Source organism: Erpetoichthys calabaricus, chromosome 1 (genome assembly GCF_900747795.2).
Source record: "Erpetoichthys calabaricus chromosome 1, fErpCal1.3, whole genome shotgun sequence".
NCBI classification, from domain to species: Eukaryota; Metazoa; Chordata; class Cladistia; order Polypteriformes; family Polypteridae; genus Erpetoichthys; species Erpetoichthys calabaricus.
In genome coordinates this window covers 88,216,258-88,240,024 of record NC_041394.2, presented here as the reverse complement: position 1 = coordinate 88,240,024, position 23,767 = coordinate 88,216,258, and the positions used below count along the sequence as shown (strand labels likewise).

The window sequence follows — 23,767 nt, the reverse complement described above, 5'->3', positions numbered from 1 at the left end:
AGATGCCAGCTGATCCAGCACCTCAAGCTCAGGGTCACTGAACTGGAGAAGGATTTGGCTTGCCTGCGTTATAGTAGAGAAATGGTGGACCTGGTCCAGGTGTCTTTTAGAGAGATAGTGTGCATCCCTAAGGTGGCACAGGAGGAGATTCCAGACCAGACAGAGACAGGTAGAGATAGGTGGGTCAAAGTCACAAGACATACGGTAAAGGGTGCACACTGTCCGGGGGCATCAACTAAATTTGGAATTAATAGGAAATGTTAAAAACCATAAGGGATTCTTTCAGTATTTTAGTAGTAAAAGAACAGTCAAGAGGAGGTGAAGTATACCAGAAATAGTAAAGGGTAGTTAAAAGATACAGACAGTGAAATAGTGGATGCTCTAAACTTGCATTTTCTGAGGTCTTCACAAGTGAGGAAGTGGATAATCTCCTAGCAGTAAACGGGAGTACTAAGGAGAGACTGAAGGATTTAGAAATTGTAGAGGGAGAAGTACTGCTCAGGTTAAATAGGTTGAAATTAAACAAATCACCAGGATCAGATAATATTTACAATCAAGTTCTTAAGGAGGCCAGCAAGTACAGTATAAAACCTTGACACATATTTTAGGAAGTCACTGCGCACTGGGGAGATTCTGAAGGACTGGAAAATGGCAAATATTATCCCATTATATAAAAAGGGTGACCAGGCAGATCCAAGCAACTATAGGCCAGAAAGTTTAACATGCATCACAGGAAAATTAATGGTTATTAAGGATAAGGTTGAGCAGCACGTGGCAAGTACTGGAGTTTTTCTGAATAGTCAGCATGGATTCAGAAGAGGGAGGCCATGTTTTACTAACATACTTGAATTCTATATGGAAGCAAGAGAAAAGCCAAGCAAAATGACACCTTTTATTGGCTAACTAAAAAGATTACAATATGCAAGCTTTCGAGGCAACTCAGGCCCCTTCTTCAGGCAAGATGTAATATGGAAGCAACAAAAGGATATAATAATAGTGGAGCACATGGTATTATTTATCTTGACTTTCAGAAAGCATAAGGGGCCACATGAGAGGTTGGCCATCAGAGTAAAAGAAATGGGTGTTCAGGGTGATGTTTCTAGATGGGTGCAGAATTGGCTCAGACACAGGAAGCAGAGGTTGATGGTGCAAGGAACCTTATCAGAATTGGCTGATGTTAAGAGTGGTGTTCCACAGGGATTAGCGTTAGGGTCGTTGCTATTTTTAACATATATAAATGATTTAGATAGGAATATAAGTAACAGGCTGGTTAAGTTTGTATATGACACCAAGATAGTTGGATTGGCAAATAATTTGGAAATTGTTAAATCATTACAGAAGGATGTAGGAATCGTAGTGGACTCTACACTATCATCTTCTTTTTTGTACTGTCATTTAATTAGCTGGGCGGCACGGTGGCGCAGTGGGTAGTGCTGCTGCCTTGCAATTAGGAGACCCGGGTCCTCCCTCTGTGGAGTTTGCATGTTCTCCACGTGTCTGTGTGGGTTTTTTCCGGGTACTCTGGTTTCCTCCCACAGTCCAAAGACATACAGGTTAGGTGCATTGGCGATCCTAAATTGTCCCTAGTGTGTGCTTGGTGTGTGTGTGTGTGTGCCCTGCGGTGGGCTGGCACCATGCCCGGGGTTGGTTTCCTGCCTTGCTGGCTGGGATTGGCTCCAGCAGACCCCCGTGACCCTGTAGTTAGGATATAACTGGTTGGATAATAGATGGATGGATATAATTAGCTTCTTTATATAAGACACAGTGAACTTAATAAGTTCTTATTAGCACTGTGACAGTGTGGGTCAGCTCCATGCTACCGGTTGTGTCCTAGGAGCCTCTTGAACCCCCTACTGCTGTTATCGTATCTGAGGAATGAGCCAGCAGAATAGGACACAACACAAACCAAGAGGTAGGTCCAAAAGTGCACCAAACAGTTTTCAAAAACTGTGCAGTGTAAATCTTCCATAATAAATTAAATAATCCAATAAAGTCAAGGTTTTGGTATAGGTTAAACAAAATAATCATCAAATAAATAATCCATTAAAACAAGGTTAAAAGCATGTTAGAAAACTGACTGCCCCTTCCAATTCAGAGCCCTGGTGCCCCTTTAACACTAGAATCCCTAAAGCCTATGGAAAAAGTCGTAATGCCAGGCCGCCTTAAATTTCTGTGCACCTTTTCATCAGTGTCTTTGTTTTACAAAAGTGTCAATCAGCAAAAGCAACAAGCAACCTGTTATCCCCATCCACCTCCAATGCATCTGAAGTGAGACGCAAAATTCTCAGATCTCAAGTCTGTTTTTCTGGAATTGTATAGGGTAAATAATATATTATTTACATACATTTCATGTGTGTTCCATGTGTAAGAAGATGCTATATAGCGCCTGACCCGACACAGATTGGACACGGGAGGCACATGTAAAATAAATGAACTGTTTATTTTTCTTCGTCTGTGGTCTACGTCTTCCCCATACCCACAGACACAACACAGCCCCAAGTACTAAGCACACAAGTACTAGCACACCTCTCTGGCACCACCACTCCTCCCAGGCAATTTTGTACTCCTCCACCAGACTCTGGCTGCTGAGTGGTGGTCGCTGGCTCCTTTTATTGTTCACACGGAAGTGCTCCAGGTGCTTGATCACCAAGTTCCGGCTGCACTTCCAGGTGTGATGGACAGGCTGCCCACACGGGCTCAGGAGTCCCAAACACAGCAGCCCCTGGCAGTGCCTGCGGGACCCAACAGAGCTGCACCCAACTCCAATTCCCATGGAGCCCTATGGGAAAACGAGGCACTGCTCCAACCCAGGGGGGTGGCCATCTAGCATCCAGGGGGAGGTATTGCACTGTCCAGGGCTGCTCCCCCTGAATATAGTGTGCAGGGGTGTCCCGGCTGGGTATGGACAATGGCCGCCTGCCACACATGTGTACAATGATCTGGGTAAATGTAGGATCACAGGAAATGTGAGGCAAGAAATGTTGAACATATAACTAAAACAGAAACTTTTTGCATGTTATAGTAATAATTGACAAAATGCTGACGTGAAGTGTAAAATGTGTAAAGACTGAAGTCCAGTTATCAAATAAACACTTTCACAAAAGGTAAAGTGTGCTGTTATTCAAGAATATAACCAAAGAAAAAGAAATTATTCTATTTATATGTTGCTGTCAATGTGTAAAAACCAAAGCCCAAATATCAATCGACACAAGCAGGACATGTCTGCTTGGCTGGTGTAGAGGTAAGAATGGTTGCTTCTAAATCAAGAGGTTGATGGTTTGATCCTGGGTCTTCCCCACATTTACTGTTTTGAGTAGTGAGCTGCTATTATTATTACTATTATATAATAAAAACATGCATTTGATTTGAGTCTGTAACACCTGTTGTAAATTTTTGCTACTTGTAAAAGATATCGCTGAAGGGATATAGGCAGACACACAAATACTGGTGACTCATGTCTCCTTGGTATTTTGTTGTTACTAGAATTTTATTTAATTTATTTAATACAGTTTTATTCAAAATAATGATTTATTATTTACCATACAAGGGGGCTCTGCCCCCTGCTCGCTTCGCTCGCCTACCCCCGGCATTGGGTATCCTGAAATACAGTAGTCAAGCTCGTTCGTTTTGGAGCCGAGCCAGCTTTGCCCGCGGCATTTCAGATGCTCGTTGTAGGTGCCTGCGTTCATTGATTTTATCCAGGCGGGCTTGTGTTTGTATATCCGTCAGTCGAGCTCGTTCGTTTTGAACCCGTGCCTGCTTTGCTTCCGCAGTTTCAGACGCGCGTTGTAGGCGCCTGCGTTCATTGATCTTATCCAGGTGGGCTCCTGTTTGTATCGTTGTGCTTGAATTTGGTGTACAGCGTTCAGCGGTTTGTACAATCCCAAGCAGCACATTATTCCTAACTTCACTCCGCAGTAGTGCCACTCACAATATGGTGGTGACGCCTGCGCCTTCACTCCGCAGTAGTGCCACTCACAATATGGCGGTGACGCCTGCGCCTTCTGTACCATGTCGGGTTTCACTATGCTGTGTAGGCGCCTTTGCCTTTCGTACTTTCCCGCACCTTCCGTACTATCTTTGTGGACCTGTGGGGCCTCCGTAGCCTCTTCCGTTTGAATCTGGGCTGCAGAGTAGAATCCTCTTTTCTGTGTGCTGTAGGCGCCTGCGCACTATGTCTCCTGCGTCCATCGCCGTGTACCTGGGTCCGTGCCTTCCGGTTTACCATTCTCAGTTAGTAATATGGATACAATTCCAGACATCTCACACCCAGATAAAGAGACTTGAGCTCTGAAAATTTTGCTTCTCACTTCAGCTGCGTCGGTGGGGGATGGGATAGCAGGCTGTTTGCTGATTGATACATTTGTAAAACAAAGACATTAATGAAGAGGTGCAAAGGGGTTTAAGGTGGCCCGGCATTACGACTTTTTTTGTAGGCTTCAGGGATTCTAGTGTTAAAATTGACGTCTCCTCAACTTGCCCTTTTTGGACCTTGAAGTCCAAGGAGAACTCCACCAGCAGGCGGAGACAACATTTTATACCGGCCCATGACCCTGCCACCTATCCCACAGCATTCCGCAAGGAGACCTTAGCCCTGCTCCACTCCGCGCCCACCAAATGGCTCCACCTGGCGAAAGCCCTCTGTTTTCACACCACTGCCAACTCAATGGCTCTTCCCAGCGAGAGCACACTCCTGAGCATGATGGTCGCTCAGCAGGAGCGACCTTTCAGCCCCCTCCTGAGCACTGACCACACACACTCCTCTCTGATGCTCCATTCCTGTCCACCTGTTTCCTCCCTTCTAATACTAGCGCTCTCTCTCTCTCTCTCTCTCTCTCTCTCACTGCTGCCTTTCTCTCTTCTTCCTTTTTTCCTTTCTGATCTTATTCCCCGCCTTCTGTCCCATGCAGGCTCCTTTATCGCCTGCTTCTTAATTGGGTATGGTTGTGAAGAGCCGCTCCCTCCACAGCATCATTTAGGTGCCTAACTGATCCACCTGTCTTTGGGCGTGTATGCAGTGCAGCCAGCCAGTTCCCCAATTAACCCAATTAAATGAAACTCATGCACACCTGCACCTTCTTAGGGCATAATTATTTATTTAAAACAGGCTACTAATTTCCCAGCCGCAGATCCGCTATACAACAGGCACCTACACAAAAGTACTATTGTACTATTTCCAGACAGATTGATTAATTTGTTAAATAATTTGTTCACCCCTCCCATAATCTTGAGCTGTGACACAGATTGTAATTTTTCCTATTTGTTTACCATTCTCAAAATTGCAAGCTGTGGGCTATGGCACAGATTGTAATATTTCCACATTTTAACATACAGTAGACTTCCCATTTCATAGTAATAAAGAGACACAATATTGTGATTTTTGTTTGTTTTTAGTAATTAAACAAATATCACTATATGCAGATGATATGGTACTCTATATATCTGACTGTGGTGTTATGGGTCCACAGCTCTTCCAGCAAAGGTCGTTTTGTTTTAAATAAATAATCGCCTCGCTCGCGGCTTAGCGAGGGGGCATGGTAATTGTAGCGAGCCGCAGGGCGATCTGCGGTGTAGGCGTTTCTCACCTAAGTGCACAGGTGAGAGACTGCCCACATCCGTGATCGTTCCTGTGGCTAATGGGCTGCAGCTGCCATGTCCTCTCCGCATATATAGAGAAGCGCGAGCAGGTTAAAGGGGAGAAAGAAGTAAAAGGAAAGAAACTGAGGTTGCCAAAGGAGGCAGGAAGCAGTGGAGAGAGAGAGAGAGAGAAAGCTGGTGCGGGAGAGCGAGCGAGCAAGTGTAGGCTCGCGTGCAGTTGAACAGTGAGCCTGGGTGTTGGGCCAACACCCGGGGAGTAGCAGTAGTGGTCGCTCCCGCAGAGTTGATTCCGAAGGGCGGGAGTGACTGGAAGGTGGATGACTCTCCGCATAAGGCCGCGGAAGGCAGCGGGAGTTGGTGACTTGGGGTGTGTATTCCACAGCATGGGCGCCCTGGTCGCTGTGGAACCCAAGTCGCTGTCTGGAGGAGCCTACCGGAGCCAGGGGTCGGTGAGGCGATCCAAACAGCTGAAGCAGGCAGAGAGAAGGTCAGCAGCATGTAGGGTGACTTTCCTGTAGAACAGCCCAGATGGGTGTAGCAGGGGAGCCGCCAGGCTAAACAGAAGACACCGTGCTTTTTGGTTTTAACATTGTTGCTTCCTGTACTATTTTACCTTGTGGTTTTTAGAAGAGTTTTTCCTAATGGATTATAACCTCCACGTTTGTTCGTTTGGTTTTTCACTTGCATTTTTGTGGATTATTTATTTATTTAAAGAAGACATTGGAATGCACTACTTACTACACTTTAGTTTGAACACTGTTTTGTTCTATTTTAATAAAAGCACTGTTTGCACATTTGTTACATCATCCCCTTGCTCAATTGTTATTGCCTCACTGTCTAGCTCATCGGTGACATTACTGACGGTGTTGGGTTCAAGGGCTCCCTAACAGCCGATGGGAGCATGGAGCAGAACCCGCATCGTCACACTGACCCACACAATTCTATGCCAGGAGCCCTAAAAGCATTAGCAGATATTCAAATGATATCTGGACTTAAAATCAATCTGAATAAAAGCATGCTTTTTCCAGTGAATACTCTAGCACGTAATATCGGACTGGACACCTTCCCATTTATCTTAGCAGATCAGTTTAAATATCTAGGGGTAATTATTAAAAGTAAATATAAAGCTGTTTTCCAACAAAATGTTGCTGTCTGCATAGAAAAAATAAAGCAAGACATGACTAGATGGTCTGCTCTCCACAACATTGTTAAGATGATCATCCTTCCCAACCTGCTGTTCCTATTTCAAAGCATCTCCATAAACATTAACAAATCATTTTTTAAGTAATTAGACTCAATCATAACTTCATTTGTTTGGAATTTGCAACATCCACACATCCAAAGGGCAGCTCTACAACAACCTAAAGCAGAAAGGGGGCATGGCACTACTCAACTTTCAGTTTTATTACTGGGCAGCAAATATACAAGCTATAAACACCTGGGGCCTCATGTATAACGCCGTGCGTAGAACTCACACTATAACATGGCGTAAGCACAAAAGCGGGAATGTGCGTACGCACAGAAAAATCCAGATGCAGGAATCTGTACGTACGCAAACTTCCACATTCTTCCGCTACATAAATCCCGATCAGCATGAAAAGTCACGCACGTGCCTTCTGTCCCGCCCCAACTCCTCCCAGAATTACACCTCTTTCAATATGCAAATCAATATAAATAGCCTTCTGTGAAAAGACAATAGGAAAAGCACAGGAGAAAATATAAGAATTTCAGCAAATACCAAGTGGAGGCAAAGGAAAAACATACTATTTGTTGGTTTAAACAGTGGTATAATCAACAAAAGGAAGTTGATCGAGTGACAGAGTGTCGGGGAAACTCAAAAGCTCAAGTTCACAAAGTCGCACAGTGCCCGAAATAAAAAAGAAGTCACATATCAAAGTCGCCGTGAGAAGGCGAGTCGTAGCCCACCGTCTAAGTGTCATATGAAAGCTTATTAGGGTACAGACAAAAAAAATAGGCACACAGTGGGAAAAAAGCACGAAATGTCAACTTTAATTTCGAAATTTCCACTTTAATCGCGTAGTTTATTTTGCCATTAAAGTAGAACATCATAAACTTCATCTGAAAATCGTTTAATTTACTAGTTTCTCAAATCCCATTGTAACTAAAGTAGCACGTTAAATGCTTTGTTCTGTATTTGATCTTCTATGTGCTCTGTGTGTGAATCACTACCTGCTTCTTAAACGGGCTTTCTCTTTCTCCGACAGGACACATAATCCATTACATTCGTGATATTACAGCTCTCTGAATAATTAAAATACTGAGATGTATACGGATATCTTTTTCATGATGATAGGAATGAAAGCATGTTATTAAACTTGGCAACACGGTGGTGCAGTGCTTGTTCATGTCTCACGCAAGAGGCTTGCTGCGCCACGTGCCACCTTCGATGAAATAATTTATTACAGAAGTACTGTCTCTTTCAAACGTACTAACCTCCAATTCCTGTCCTTACTTTTCTTTCTCCAAATACCCAATCGCCACACAATTAGCTCTGTAATAGACGTGAAGCCATTTGTAAGCTTAGAACACCGATTCTTCAAAACTTTTAAGGAACATTGAAATATCTTTGTAGTACATGTTTAATTATTCTATCCGTCTATCCTTCCAGTGTCGCGTCAGCACCAGCAAGAATACAACGCAATGCAGGAACAATCCCTGAACTAGCTAGCGCTGCGGCACCGCGTCCTCACATGTTTAATTATTAACAATACAGATTATTTAAATGAAGTTAAAGTTTTGTCTGTATAATATAATCAACATATTTTGCTGCATTTCATCTTAAAAATGATATCGTCATCATATGTAAATACGCGCTTTATAAAATGGCGCAGGTTGTGCAATATTATAACTGTAGTGCAAGTTTACAGTGAGGTAATTGTACTTATAAGTACAAACAGTTCCACAAGGAGCACTTGATGGACTGATTGAGTGCATTTATAGTTCTTGGGATGAAACTTTTTCTAAACCGCGAAGTCCGTACAGGAAAGTCTCTGAAACGCTTTGCCGTGGCTCAGGCAGCGTCTGCTTCATGCTGTATACCGATAATTCTGTTTCCAATTAGCTGCTGCTCTGATTTCCCACTCAGATACAGTGATATAAATACTCTGAGTGGTGCAGTGAGAGTAATATGGAAAAAGATGATCTGCTGTGGCAACCCTTAACAGGAGCAGCTGAAAGAAGAAGAAGATGCATTCAGAGTAACAACGCTAAAACAGTTATGGTATTTGGAATACTATGGCTAATCCCTGGACCATTATATTGCTACAGGTTAATTACAATCAGATGCATTACACTAATAAACAATATGCAGTTAGTTTCAGTGTATTTATAAAGCCGCATCAGGAATGTGGATCTAAGAAAGAAAGGGTGACCACACAGGAACAGTAGCACTGCTTTGACGCTGAGTGCCGCCAGTCTGCAAAACCGAGTGGAGAAATTGCGTACGCCAGGGTATGAGGTACCGTGGAAATGTGCGTGGCTTTACGCCAAGTTTAGGTTTTATACATCGCAATTTGAGCGTGGAAACGTTCGTACGCAACATTTCTGTGCGTACGCACTGTTTATACATGAGGCCCCTGGACACTGTTACAAATTGTTGAATATCCACAAGCCTGGTCTGCAATAGAAATAAAATCTTGCAGTATTTCTTTATATTCCCAGCTCTGCGCCCCAGTTAATACAAACTACCATTATTAGTCTTTCGTCTGTGGCTTTATTTTGCCAGAATTCAAGCTGTGCTCACTGTTGAAATTTGCATGATAATGTGATGGCAGTATGTTCCAAATCTTAAATATAAGATTTTTGAAGATAAGCATCACTAAAAATGTTTTGGTTTATCATTATCAATAATGACTGTGTCTTTGCATTTGTATTTTTAACAGATATGCAAGGTTCCTCAAAAAATTTGCTGTATGTGTCTGTATTGCTTTTTAGTACAAAAAGTTGCAAAAAATGTACACTCATTTTTTCAATTCTCTTTCCTCTCAATTTATTTTTGATGAAATAACTTGTTTCCTTCTTGTTTGTCACAGATTTTATTTCCAATTAGGTTAGCCTTCAGTGCAAAATACTAAATACCTAAAATGCTGAAATAGTGTCATTACTGACATACAGTTATACTGAATGTTGTGTGATCAATACTTGTAGAATTTATAACACATGTTCATGCTAAATGATGATAAGGAAACAATGTGTCTTTTTTGATTTAACAAACATTAAAGAAAATGTATTTTTAAAAAAGTGATACTAATTTTCTATATTTTCAATACAACCTAGTGAAATTTTCTCAACAGAGATTTTATCTCAGACATAATGACTCCTTCCTGGTGACTTCCATTACGTTTAAGACTTCCACAGTTTTAGTACCTTTCTACAGTTAGAAGTCTTGGAATTTTTAAAAGCAGATAAAGGAAAGAAAATACTGGCTTAACTTTCACAAGAGTTCCTGTTTCCTGTTTTTTATTTTCTTTGCCTTGAAGCTACATTTGACCTCTTTTGCTCTGTATCTTTTACATTTCCTTCCTGTTTCTGTTGAGAGATTTAAGACCTAAAATCATTGTGTAATTTAAAAGGATTGGTTAATCTGACAACACAAGCCACTTTTGTAGTGCTGGCCTGTTTCTGAAATTTAAGAAGACTTGTTTTTAAAATAGGCACAGAATGGCATTATGAATGCTTTCTTTGGTTTTGTTTTTATATTAATTATTGGTTTGTTCTATCTACTGTTCAGTTTATCTTAGTGTATTTGTGTTGCGCATGCTTCCACATAAGAGTCCAGTGTGCCATACAATAATACAAGCATAAAAAAGACAGAACATAAACACAACGTGTAACATTAACACTTAAACATAGAAACATTATGCAATTTATATATACAAATAAATGTACACTGTATGTACAGACATAGATTTTTGGATCACTTCAGAGGCAAATTTATAACAACCTCAGAACCTTTCACTTTTTTCACATTTTATTATATTGCAGCCTTATGCTACAATAATTTAGCACATATAATATCCCAGAACAACAAAGTGAAAACAGAATTTTAGAAAATTTTTGCAAATTAATTTAAAATAAAATGGCATTGACACAAGTATTCAGACTGCTTTGTTTCAGGTATATCCCATTCTTTTTTACCATACTGAGATGTTTCTGCACCTTGTTTGGATGCCTCCTGTGGTCAAGTGAATTCATTGGACATGGTTAGGAAAGACACCCACCTGTCTATACAAGATCCCATGGTTGACAATGTTGTATCAGTGCAAAATCAAACCATCAAGCTGAAGGAATTGCCTGCAGAGCTTAGAAGCAGGATTCTTAAATGGAAGAAGTTTGGAACAGTCACAACTCTTGGAGCCAGCTGTCCAGCAAAACCGAGCAATTAGCGGAGAAGCTCCTTCTCCCAAAAATTCAGCCATCACTGCAACACTCCACTAAACAAATGGCCAGATGGAAGCCTCTCCTCAATAAAAGACACATGAAAGCCTACTAAGGCAAAAAAGGCCTCTCAGACTGTAAGAAACAATATTCTGTAATCTAATTAAATCAACATTGAACTGTTTGGCTTTAATTCTAAGTGTCATTTCTGTGAGAAAATCAGGCACCGCTCATCACCTGCATAGTTCCTTTCCAATGCTGAAGCGTTGTAGTGGCAGCATAAGGAAGTGGATGCTTCAGTGTGAAGGGAAAGCTGAACAGAGTGAACTTTAAAGATATCCTTAATGAAAACCTGCTGCAGAGTGCTCTGGAACTTAGACTGGGCCAAAGGTTCAGTAAACTTAAGCACAAAGCAAAGACAACACATGAATGGCTTAGAGACACCTCTGTGAATGTCCTTAAGTGGCCCGGCCAACACTTGAACCAATTAAATATCTCTAGAGATACCTGACAGAGCTTGAGATGATCTTCAGAGAAGAATGGTAGAAAATGCCCAAATCCAGGTGTACGGTATATTGGTTGTCATGTCAAACCAAGATTACTACAGACAGTAAACACTGCAAAAGGCACTTCAACTGAGTATTGGGGAAAGGGTCTAAATACTTGTGTCATTGTGATATGTAAGAATGTAAGAAATAACTTTAGTATTGCTTATGAGAAGGACTTGGAAGTCGTAGTGGACTTGTCACCATTAACATCCAGAAAATGTACAGAAGCCATTGAGAAGATTAACAGAATATGCTAGGTTTTATAGCATGATGTGTAGAGTATAAATCAAAGGAGGTAATGCTTAAGTTATATATAATACACTAGTGAGACCTCACCTGTAGTACAGTGTGCAGTTTTGGTCTTCAGACTACAAAAAGTGTGGCTGGGCTGAGTTTAGAACTACAAGGTGTCAGTTGTGAGTAAAAGATTAAAGTAATTAAACGTTTTCAGTCTGAGATTAAGAGATGAAATGACTGAAGTGTTTCAAATTATGAAAGAAGCTAGTGCTGTGGATCTAGACTTTTACTTTAAAATCAGGCAAAGAAGAATATGGGGCAGCAGTTTGAAACTTGGTAAGGGTTAATTTTGCACAATTCTTAGGAAGTTTTTTAGACACATTGAATAAAATAACAAGTATAGTAAATAGACAGTAAAACTCTGAGGAACTTCAAATCTCAATTTATCTCCATAACACTTCACACCAAGGTAGTTAACGAAAACTAAAATCAAAACTGAAACTATTATTAGAAAAACATTTTCATAAACTGAAATAAAATAATTGATTGATAAAAATGAAAAACTAAAACTAAGCGAAACTATTAAAGTAGCTGGAAAGACTAACTGAAATAAAATAATAATTTATTAAAATATTTTTTAGTTTTCATTTTTGAATGAATATTCTTGACATTAGGCTTTATCCCTTGTAAGTTTTAACTATAAAACAGAATGTCATCCACCATGAGCCGCCCGCACATATTCATCCAGTGAACGGCGGCTGGTGACGAAGGGCAGCTGTTCACACAGCATTTGCATTGACAGAACAAGCTGAATGCAGGTGCGTAAAGCGTGTGAAGTAGAAAGCGATTTGTGTGCTGCCTTTCTTTGCGCTTGTTGTGTATCAAAATGTGCTGGTCAACAAAATGTTTACCATATGGACAGAAAAATCACGAGTGAGTAACATTTCAGTTTATTTCGTGACTGCTTTTTGTTGACAGCAATTCACCTGCCACAGGAGAAATAATTTTTACTTTAACATATACGAAATATTGAGAAAGTATAGTAATCATGAAAAATTCGACCTCAGTATTTTGATGAATCTTGACGTTATAGACCTCCCAGAGTGGAATTGTGTGTGTAAACACGATAACTCAAAAACGGAACTAGACAGATGGATGAAATTTGGCATGTTTCTCTCTCTCTCTCTCTCTCTCTCTCTCTCTCTCTCTCTCTCTCTCTCTCTCTCTCAAAATAAATAGTTGAAATATCATATTCTTGTTCTTAACATCAGCCTTATCATACATATTACATACTAGGGATTTTTCCTGCCTTACATCCAAACCTGCTGCGGTAGGCTCCAGGTTTCCTGCAATCCTGCTCTGGATAAACAGGTTTAGATAATGTATATATTGTTCTTAATCTCAGATGCTGTCTGTGTCATTTTTATGCCTGTCTGTACTCCTATTACTTGCTCTGCTCATTAATGGGTTTTCTGTCCTTTATGTTGGGCTATTCAAGTCTCACTGCCCCTAACCTTGACACCACATTGTTTTTCTTTGTTTCCCTCAATACAGTTAGGTGGGGTCTGCACACTAATTCAAGTTTAAGAGCCCTGTTCTTCCTAAGCCCCCATGATTTTCATGAGAAAATATTTTAAAAAATTACAAAATTGTGTAAAATTATTCATATTCAGTGTTACGTTTTGATTATGTTTGTTTTTATCAGACTAAAACAAAACCAGATAGTAAACCATGTAGTGTAGTAAGCTTCCATTAACATTAAAATTGTATCCAAATCTGTTAAGTATACAGTTCTGATTGTGACACAAAACTAAACTCCATAGGAACTCCAAGCCATAATTACTAAAACTAAAACTGAAACTAATAGATATAAAAATAAAATAGAAATGTCTTTGTGAAATAAAAACTATACTACAACTAAAAATACACGATGAAGGAAAACTAAAACAAAACTGAATATCCAAGAAAGGTCAGAAAAAATATAGCAATAAAAGCTAATATAAAAATGCAAAACTATAATAACCTTGCTTTACACCACCCTGTCTCATCTGGAGAACAAGAACTGTCATGCCAGGCTGCTGTTTGTGGACTACAGCTCTGTATTTAACACCGTCATTCCATCCCAGCTCATCGCTAAACTCCTGGATCTGGGGCTTAGCTCTTCTCTGTGCAAATGGGTACTGGACTTCCTCACCGGCAGACCTCAGCAAGTGGGTATTAGTGGAAAAACCTCCTCCATCATCACCATCAACACTAGCACTTGCAGGGGAGCGTGCTGAGCCCCCTGCTTTACTCTCTTTACACCCATGACTGTGTAGCTAAGTACAGCTCTAACACCATCCTCAAATTTGCTGACGATACCACTGTAATAGGTCTGATCAGTGAGGACAATGAGACGGCCTACAGGGAGGAGGTCAGACTCCTGGCAGAATGGTGTCAGGGCAACAACCTCACCCTCAACGTTAGCAAAACTAAGGAGATGATTGTGGATTTCCTCAAACAGGCAACAGAACACAGCCCCATTAACATCGGAGGTGAGGCTGTGGAGCAGGTCAGCAGCTTTAGGTTCTACGGAGTCATCCTCACTGATGACCTTAAATGGGAAAGTCACACTGCGGCAATAGTCAAGAAACAACGCCTCTACTTCCTCAGGAGACTGAGTAAGGCCCGGATGTCCCCCACAACCCTGTGCAGATTCTCCAGGTGTGCTGTGGAATCCATCCTGACAGGATGCATCACATTCTGGTACAGCAACTGCTCAGTTCAGGACTGCAGATCTCTGCAGCGGTTGATGAATACAGCACAGCAGATCACAGGCAGACAGCTCCCTGCGATCCATGCCATCCACACTACACGCTGTCTCAGGAAAATGAACCGTATCAGGCGGGACCCCAGCCACCCTGCACTGTCACTTTTCACCCTCCTCCCATCTGGTAAGTGACTAAAGTCCATTCAGACCCGCACCTCCAGGTTCAGGAACAGTTTCTACCCAAATGCAATCAGACTCATTAACAATCGGTAACCTTGTGTCACCTCCACTGCTACTTGCACATGTACTTCTGCCACTGTCTCTATTTTTTCATAGGATTCTGTTTTTATTTATTTATTTATATTCATTTATTTATTGAGTGTTTTTTTTTTGTCTATGTTCACTGTCTGTGGGGGCACATGCAAGCAAGCATTTCATTGTACATGGTACTTGTACTTGTACACATGATGATAAAGAATTGAATTGAATTGAATTGATATTATTTTGTACAAATTATTTGGATGGGATTGTTTTTGAGCTGAATGGCCTGTTCTTATCAAAGATTTTCTAAAGTTCTAAAAGGAAAGAAACTGAGGAATAATTAGCAATAGCTATTGAAAACATTTTGTACATTTAACTAAAAAGTGTTAAATGAATTTCCTCAGCAGTAGTATGAAAAAGACCATGCTGCGTTAAAATAAAGTGTTTTCAGTCTCAGATGGATAAGCGGTTTCTTTAATATTTACAGTTATATGAATTCATCGTTTAGGTGTTCAATAACAGCTGTAGGCTAAACTATGTTTATTAATAATTACAATTTTACAATGACCTGCATTTATCATCTATCGTTATACTAATATGCTTATTACATGGTTGCAGGGAGTCATATCCTGAGCAGCACTGAATGCCAGGAAGGAGGAATCTGCCATTGGGTCCATTAATGTATGCATATAATTATCCATACCAAGCCAATTTAGACACTCAATTAACTTTTAATGAACAACTTTGGAATAAAGTCAAAAAAGCTTACATTGCAGTAACAGTGAATATTTTTATTTTTGTATTTGAGTGACACCTCCAAAATTCATACCCTCTTTCCTGGCGAGGTATGGTAAAACCTAAAATTAAAAGTGAAAACCTTTTTTATCCTGCATCACATTATCAAATGTGTACTTAAGGTGTCCTGCGTCATTGTGGAAATTGAGATTTTGGGGTCAAAAATACACTCCGTTATACTGTTTAGTAGTGAAGGCGGTTGCACAGAGCAGAAGCTTAAAAAGTGGTTGGTCATATTGACATACCTCCACTGACTTCTATACAATGTTAGCTGGAGAGTTTTAACATTTGACTGAGAAATAATGATAGATAGAAAATGTAGTAACTGAGACAAGCTGGAGCCAAATATTTGGATGTAGGATGATTTTGTTGAGGCCAATGACAATGAATTTGAGGCAGCCTCAAAGTGGAATCTGGAAAAAAAGCACACTTTTCTTGTTTGTTTGTGGAGCCTGAAATATTAGAAAAAAAATAGGGGATAAACCAGGGGTGGGCAAAGTCAGTCCTGGAGGGCCACAGTGGCTGCAGGTTTTTGTTCCAAGCCAGTTGCTTAATTAGAAAATGATCCTTGCCAATAATTTACTTTAATTGCTTAGTTAGTGCTTTAAATCTGCCGTCTCATGTCATTCTCATATCCTGGATGTTTGTCCTGTCTAAGGATTTCAACTAAATGATCTGTGGCCTTAAATGAATGAGTAATTCTCGGTCTTTCACATTTTTTCTTCACTTTACTTCCAAGTATTTAATTAAACCAATTAGGGCATGATAAATACACACAGGTGTAAATGGAAACAAGCTAAATGGGGAACTGCTGGTTTCTTTTGTCATTTGCATCTTATTGCTAATAAGGAACAATTAAAAACTGAGGATACAGCTGTTTGAGACTAAAATAAGCAATAAGGGTTCAAAATCTTAACAAGCGAGATAACTAAGATAAAGCAGAAGTGTTACTTGAGTAATAAGTGCGTCTTATTAAGCAATTGGGTTGGAACAAAAACCTGCATCCACTGCGGCCCTCCAGGATCAACTTTGCCCACCCCTGGGATAAACCCTATAAACTATAAGGAAATGTGCAAATGGAGACCTATCCAGAGGTAGATCAAGAATATGCAACAGGTAATTGTATAATCAGCAGATCTTCATTAGCTCAGAAGGTGCTTGAGGGTTTTGCCAGCACAAGAAAAGCTGGACCTATTCTGGACAACTGGGTAATACTATGACCTTCACAAGCCAAAGCAGCGGAAAAAATTTAGAGTAGATGAAATTAAGCATTTTGTAAATAAAAAACATATAACATTATGCAGATATCATTATGCAGAGATATCATTCTGCTACATTCTACTGAATTATACATTGGAACAGCTTGTATTAGCATCTTACAGAGCAAGTAACTTAAACTGATAGATTTTTTTTTATTTATAAACATTTTTGAATTTGTACATTTTAAAATTTTACATTTCATTTCAGATCTGGGGTGTATACAAGCAGGGGTACAAATGCAAAGGTAAGTTCATATTTCTATAAAACTGTTTTTAAATTTGAATGCAAAGTTTGTTGAAAGCAATCATTAGTAGTTAAAATGCATTTTGCCTTTTTATTTGGGCCATGTTACTGCTATTCAAAAGCATTTTTCCTAATTAGTTTTTATTATATATTATGCCTTTCATGATAGTCATACCAAAGTTATTTTTTTATATTTGGCTAAAGTTGATGTTTGGGAAAGGTGCATAGGAAATTTATGGTCCTGGGTGGCAAGTTCATAGTAAAATAATGGTTTTGAGGAACTGAATCCATAAACTAAATACTCTCTGTAGTCTTTAAGCCATAACTCTGTCCTTACATGAGTATGTGCAATAAATGTGTAGAAAATTATTGTTTTGGCTCCTTATATTATGATGGTTTAAATGACAAGAGAGGGTGTTAATATGTGAAAATAATGTAAAGCATTTTAAAAATAAAATAATGATAAACATTTTGTTTTGCTTAATTTCTGTTCATTGTTGGAAGATAGTTGATCAACTTCCTTGACCTTAATTGCATTCATAGTTTTGATTTTGAGTTGTAGCAGATACTTTTGTTTTCTTTCTTGTTCATTGAAATGCAGAAAATAGATGTTTTGTTACTGATGTCTAATTCTGGATCAGCAGCCAGTCCTAAATGGAGTAAACTGAGCTAAAATAAAAAAACACCTTATTTACAAAGAAAACCTCAAATGAACTTTCTGTTCAGGTGTTCTTATTAATGTGTGTCAGCTGAAAGTTATAACAGAAGTAAAAAGAAATTATTTCTTACTCTGAAAATGAGTTTCAGACACATGTTCAATAAGAAAAAAGAAATCTAATTTTAATTTTAGCCATCATTTTAATATCAAATGTGTCCTGTATCTTTAGAAGACTATGGATAGTTTAAATCTTTGCATTTTTGTATACAAAATCAAAACAAGCCTTGGATGAAATTATCAAAAGAAAGTTTCAGACTGGAAACTGAATTGACCTTACTAAGAGAGAAACAGTTAACACAGGGGATTGGCTGGAGGATGAAATACCAGCTGGCTGACAAGGTTCAGAATATGATGCTAAGTAAGGAGAACTAGGACCACATTGTTCTTTTAAAAATGGAGAATGGAATGAGGCAGTTTACTGTATAAATCTCTCGTCCACCAGGTGACTGCAAATAGTCCCTGACTGAAATGAATAGAATAATGTTGCTTTTTCATGTCCTTTGGCAGCTGACAATATCTCTGACCATAAATACATTACCTTATGTAGTAAAATGCTGGCAAGCTATCACTACTGTATGTTTTTCTCTTTTTCAACTAATTCATGCATTCAGTATATTCACTTAAATTTTTAGTAAACATGAAGAGTTTAATGTACCTTTAAAACAATAAAACATTGAGGGCACAATAATAGAAATATAACATTTCAATAAGATTTGTACAGTAAAGATATTTATGTTAGAATAGTTTATTTCAGTGTATTTTATTTTCCATATTTTAATATTTCTATTTAGATAAGCACCTTTCATGTAAAAAAAATACTAAAGTAAGGTTTTCAGTCATGCCCTCCAAACTGTTTGCATGTTAAATACAGAAAACTAAATTTTGCAGCTCTAAGATTATTTTTAATATGCTGACTTCACATTTCACAATTTATATCCATTTTGTTATTAAAGTTATTTGTACAGCAATGCATATTCATGGTACTCCATTTCTGGTTTTGCATTTTTACGATGTATATTTACTTTCTCTGTAGGAGTAATGTCCATTATCTGCCTTTTTTAACACATTTACTGCTGGAACATTTATTACCAGGCAGTATAGGTATACACTTACATGATAAATAATGAACTCCTACTAAAAAATATATCTTGAAAAGAAATGTACTAGAAAGCAACATTTTTATTAGCAGTAACTCTTCTCAGAAATGTAAAGAAATTGTTAATTACTTTATTTTCACTAGCAACATGTAAAACTCTCCATTTGAAGGAGAGTCTAAAAACATGGCACCACTCAGAGTGCAGGCTCAGAACCACATGTGCTGCAAATACAGCATGTTTCTTTGCACTGTCCACACTTGTGGCACACGGCACATTTGGTAGTTGGTGACAATTTGCAATCAGTGGGTGGCAGAATGTCAGTGCAGTGCTATCCTGATGCCTTGAGACAAAGAAGCGATTTTGGAGCAGGTAACTGCATCAGTACCACAACATACAGATTCCATATCATCCAATACATTGTCACTATCTCAATTACAGTCATTATCATCAAAATATTCAAAAAATCTAGTTGTATCAAAACGCCAGCAGCTTTATACCTTTTTCATGACAACAAAACTTCGGACTGCCTATTTATAACACTATTTCCTTCAAGCTGTTTCCATTCAAAAAAATCTATGGTTATCCACTAGACGGCAACACTGTAGTAGATAACTGAGGTGTTGAAGCAAAGATTTCCAGCAAGCTGGATGTGTCAACAGTGGGTGTATACTGAGATACAAATCTACTATTCTGTCACATCTTGACAATGAGATATGAGTTAACTCATAACTTGCATTCAGAGTGTTGTTTTCTGAATTGTTCTCTAAATAGAGTTTCACTAATTAATCCATCACCCTTAATCTTTGTGTACAATGGTGTCAAAGCCATGTCCTCAAACAAATCATTTTAGTTTAGGTACTGCAAAAATGCATCAATGCTTGTTTATTATTATGTAACAAGAACTTATCAAAGGCTTATTTTGGTCTTCATAACCCTTATAAAACATCAGTAGATAGGTTGTTGTCTCTGTGCTGTGTGGCATATTGGCATGACTGGAAAATTACTTGTTAATATGATGGATTTACAGGTCTTATACTAAATATGTAATATCAAGAGAAATGTGTCTCAGGCCGCCTCTGACCACTACAAAGTGAAATTTTGTTAGTAGGTCACATTGTTGTTATGAATAAACACTTTATTGATGCTTTGTAAGTGTTATGAAGACCCAAAGAAGTGTTTGTTAAGGTCTTGCTACATAGTAGTAAATGAGGAATAGATGTATTTTTGTAGTACCTAAACTAAAGTGTTACCAAGGAGGTTCCTGTGGACTATGATGTTTGCTGATGACATTGTGTTCTGCAGCGAGAGTAGGGAAGCTTATTAACAAGAATGCTATAATTGTTGTTTTATCTCTTTTTTTTGTCTTGCCTTGCCTTTGTTTAATCTTTTTATGTTGCACTTTGAGATTTACTGCTAATGTAAAGTGCCCCTATAAGTAAAATGCATTATTATTATTATTATTATAAAGTCAGAGAGGTGAGATTGCGTTGGTTTGGACATGTGCAGAGGAGAGAAGCTGGGTATATTGGGAAAAGGATGTTAACGATAGAGCTGCCAGACAAGAGGAAAAGAGGAAGGCCTAAGAGGGGGTTTATGGATGTACTGAGAGAGGACATGCAGGTGGTGGGTTTAACAGAGCAAGACGCATAAGGCAGAGCGATATGGAAGAAGATGATCCGCTGTGGTAACCCCTAATGGGAGCAGCCAAAAGAAGAAGAAGGTCATGGGGCTAATTATTTTTACAATATAATTATTTGTTACAACAACATTTCTTTATACAGTAGTCCCTCCTCCATCGCGGGGGTTGCGTTCCAGAGCCACCCGTGAAATAAGAAAATCCGCGAAGTAGAAACCATATGTTTATATGGTTATTTTTATATTGTCATGCTTGGGTCACAGATTTGCGCAGAAACACAGGAGGTTGTAGAGAGACAGGAACGTTATTCAAACACTGCAAACAAACATTTGTCTCTTTTTCAAAAGTTTAAACTGTGCTCCATGACAAGACAGAGATGACAGTTCTGTCTCACAATTAAAAGAATGCAAACATATCTTCCTCTTCAAAGGAGTGTGCGTCAGGAGCAGAGACTGTCATAAAGACAGAGAAAGCAAACAAATCAATAGGGCTGTTTGGCTTTTCAGTATGCAAAGCACCGCGGCACAAAGCTGTTGAAGGCGGCAGCTCACACCCCCTCCGTCAGGAGCAGGGAGAGAGAGAGAGAGAGAAATAGAGAGAGAGAGAAAAACAAACATGCAAAAATCAATACGTGCCCTTCGAGCTTTTAAGTATGCGAAGCACCGTGCAGCATGTCGCTTCACTAAGCAGCTGCACAGAAGGTAGCAACGTGAAGATAATCTTTCAGCATTTTTAGACGAGCGTCCGTATCGTCTAGGTGTGCGAACAGCCCCCCTGCTCACACCCCCTACGTCAGGATCAGAGAAAGCGCAAGAGAGAGAAAGAGAAAAGTAAGTTGGGTAGCTTCTCAGCCATCTGCCAATATATAATATATTGCCCTTGTATGAAATCAACTGGGCAAACCAACTGAGGAAGCATGTACCAGAAATTAAAAGACCCATTGTCCTCAGAAATCCGCGAACCAGCAAAAAATCCACGATATATATTTAAATATGCTTACATATAAAATCCGCGATAGAGTGAAGCCGCGAAAGGCGAAGCGCGATATAGCGAGGGATCACTGTATAGCACATTTTCATGCAAATAATGTAGTTCAAAGTGCTTTACATGATGAAGAAAAGAGAAAAAAAGACAAAATATAAAAATAAAATTAGGCAATAGTAATTAACATAGCATAAAAGCAAAGTGTGATGGCCAGGGAGGACAGAAAAAACAAACAAAAAAAAAAAAAACTCCAAATGGCTGGAGAAAAAAAAATGTGTAGGGGTTCCAGGCCAGGAGACCACCCAGCCCCCTCTGGGCATTCTACCTAACATAAATGAAAAGTCCTTTTTGTATTTACGGTTCTCATGGAAGGACTTGATGATGATAGTCATATAGATTCTGGCTGTTAATCCATCAAAGTAGGAACATCATGGTGCTTTGATTAGGTGGTGGTCACCACCACAGAAAACCGGGAAAAAAAACAGAAGAGAGAGTAGGGATTAGTACGTATTTTAGAGCCACCATGAATAGCTATGATGATTAATTAAATATACAGAGCATCAGGATTAAACTAAAATGAAGTTATGAGAAAGCCATGTTAAAGTAATGAGTTTTTAGCAGTTTTTTAAAGTGCTCCACTGTATTAGCCTGGCGAATTCCTATTGGCAGGCTATTCCAGATTTTAGGTGCATAACAGCAGAAGGCTGCCTCACCACTTCTTTTAAGTTTAGCTCTTGGAATTCTAAGCAGACACTCATTTCTGAATGACACAGGTAACCAGTGTAGTGACAACAAAACTGGAAAAATGTGCTCGGATTTTCTTTTCCTAGTTAGGATTCTAGCAGCTGCATTCTGCACTAGTTTCAAACGATTTATGTCTTTTTTGGGTAGTCCTGAGAGGAGTGCGCTACAGTAGTCTAGTCAACTGAAAACAAAAGTGTGAACTAATTTCTCAGCATCTTTCAATGATATAAGAGGTCTAACTTTTGCTATGTTTCTTAAGTGAAAAAATGCTGTCCTAGTGATCTGATTAATATGCGATTTAAAACTCAGGTTACAGTCAACAGTTTCCCCTAAATTCTTTACCTCCGCCTTGACTTTTAATCCTAATGTATCAAGTTTATTTCTAATAACCTCATTATATCCATTATTGCCAATTACTATAATTTCTGTTTTCTCTTTATTTAGCTTGAGAAAATTACTATTCATCCATTTAGAAACACAAGTAAGACATTGTGTTAGTGAAACAACAGAGTCGGGGTCATCAGGTGCTATTGATAAATACAGCTGCGTGTCATCAGCATAGCTGTGGTAACTCACGTTATACCCTGAGATAATCTGACCTAACGGAAGCATGTAGATCGAAAAGAGCAGCGGACCCAGGATAGAGCCTTGTGAAACACCATATAGAATATCATGTGTCTTTGAAGTGTAATTACCACAACTAACAAAGAATTTTCTACCTGCTAGGTAGGATTCAAACCAATTTAAGACACTGCCAGAGAGGCCCACCCATTGGGCTTACTACCTAAGCTAAAATGTTTATCATAGTAATTTAAGAGGACACCTGAAAAACTGTGATTCCCAAAATGTAGTTTATTTTTCTATTGAAGTTCTATTGGAATAAGTGATTGAAATGTTTACTTTTGCAACTAGCCATTTTTAGGGTCTGTAAATTATACAACTCTAGGCTTGAACATTTGTTTTTAAATAATATAATGTGGATTTTTTTATACTTCCATTTTTGCAGCATGTGGGGTAAATTGCCACAAAGCTTGTAAGAGTCAGCTATCAGTGGAATGCCGAAAAAGGACCAAAAGCATCAGTGTTGACACACCATCATCCTTTCCTTCCAGATCTCTCAGTTTTCCACCCCCGGGAACATCCAAGGTCTCTGTACAAAACACAGGTAACAGGCTGAGGGGCTATCCTTAAGTTTTTTTTCTTTTTAATGATACATCAAGCCCATGTTATAGTTATCTGTTGCAGCCTTTATCATTGGTTTACTAATTATAATGTTCTGCAATAATTGTAAATATGCAAATATCTGGGTCAGTGGGGTATTTCATAGGTTTCCATGTTTTTTTTTTTTTCCAGGACAAGCCTGTTTTTCTTGGTTACTATAAATTTAATCTGTGTTCCTTCCACCTTGTCATCTCTGTTTTCAGTTATTTTTCTAGGGCAGTGAACACATGACTGGCTAAAAATTTTGGTATATGACATATGTGACATTCTCAAACCAAA

The 23,767-nt window shown here is 39.0% G+C and overlaps 1 protein-coding gene across 1 annotated transcript in view; it reads left to right on the top strand.

Moving 5' to 3' along the window:
* Nucleotides 1-23,767, top strand: part of LOC114646201 (RAS guanyl-releasing protein 2) — a 220,414-nt gene that overhangs the window by 182,512 nt on the left and 14,135 nt on the right. Inside the window, exons 15-16 of the mRNA XM_051921194.1 lie at nucleotides 17,053-17,089; nucleotides 23,274-23,432. Coding sequence (XP_051777154.1) covers nucleotides 17,053-17,089; nucleotides 23,274-23,432 — 196 coding nt within the window. The remainder of the gene's footprint in view (nucleotides 1-17,052; nucleotides 17,090-23,273; nucleotides 23,433-23,767) is intronic.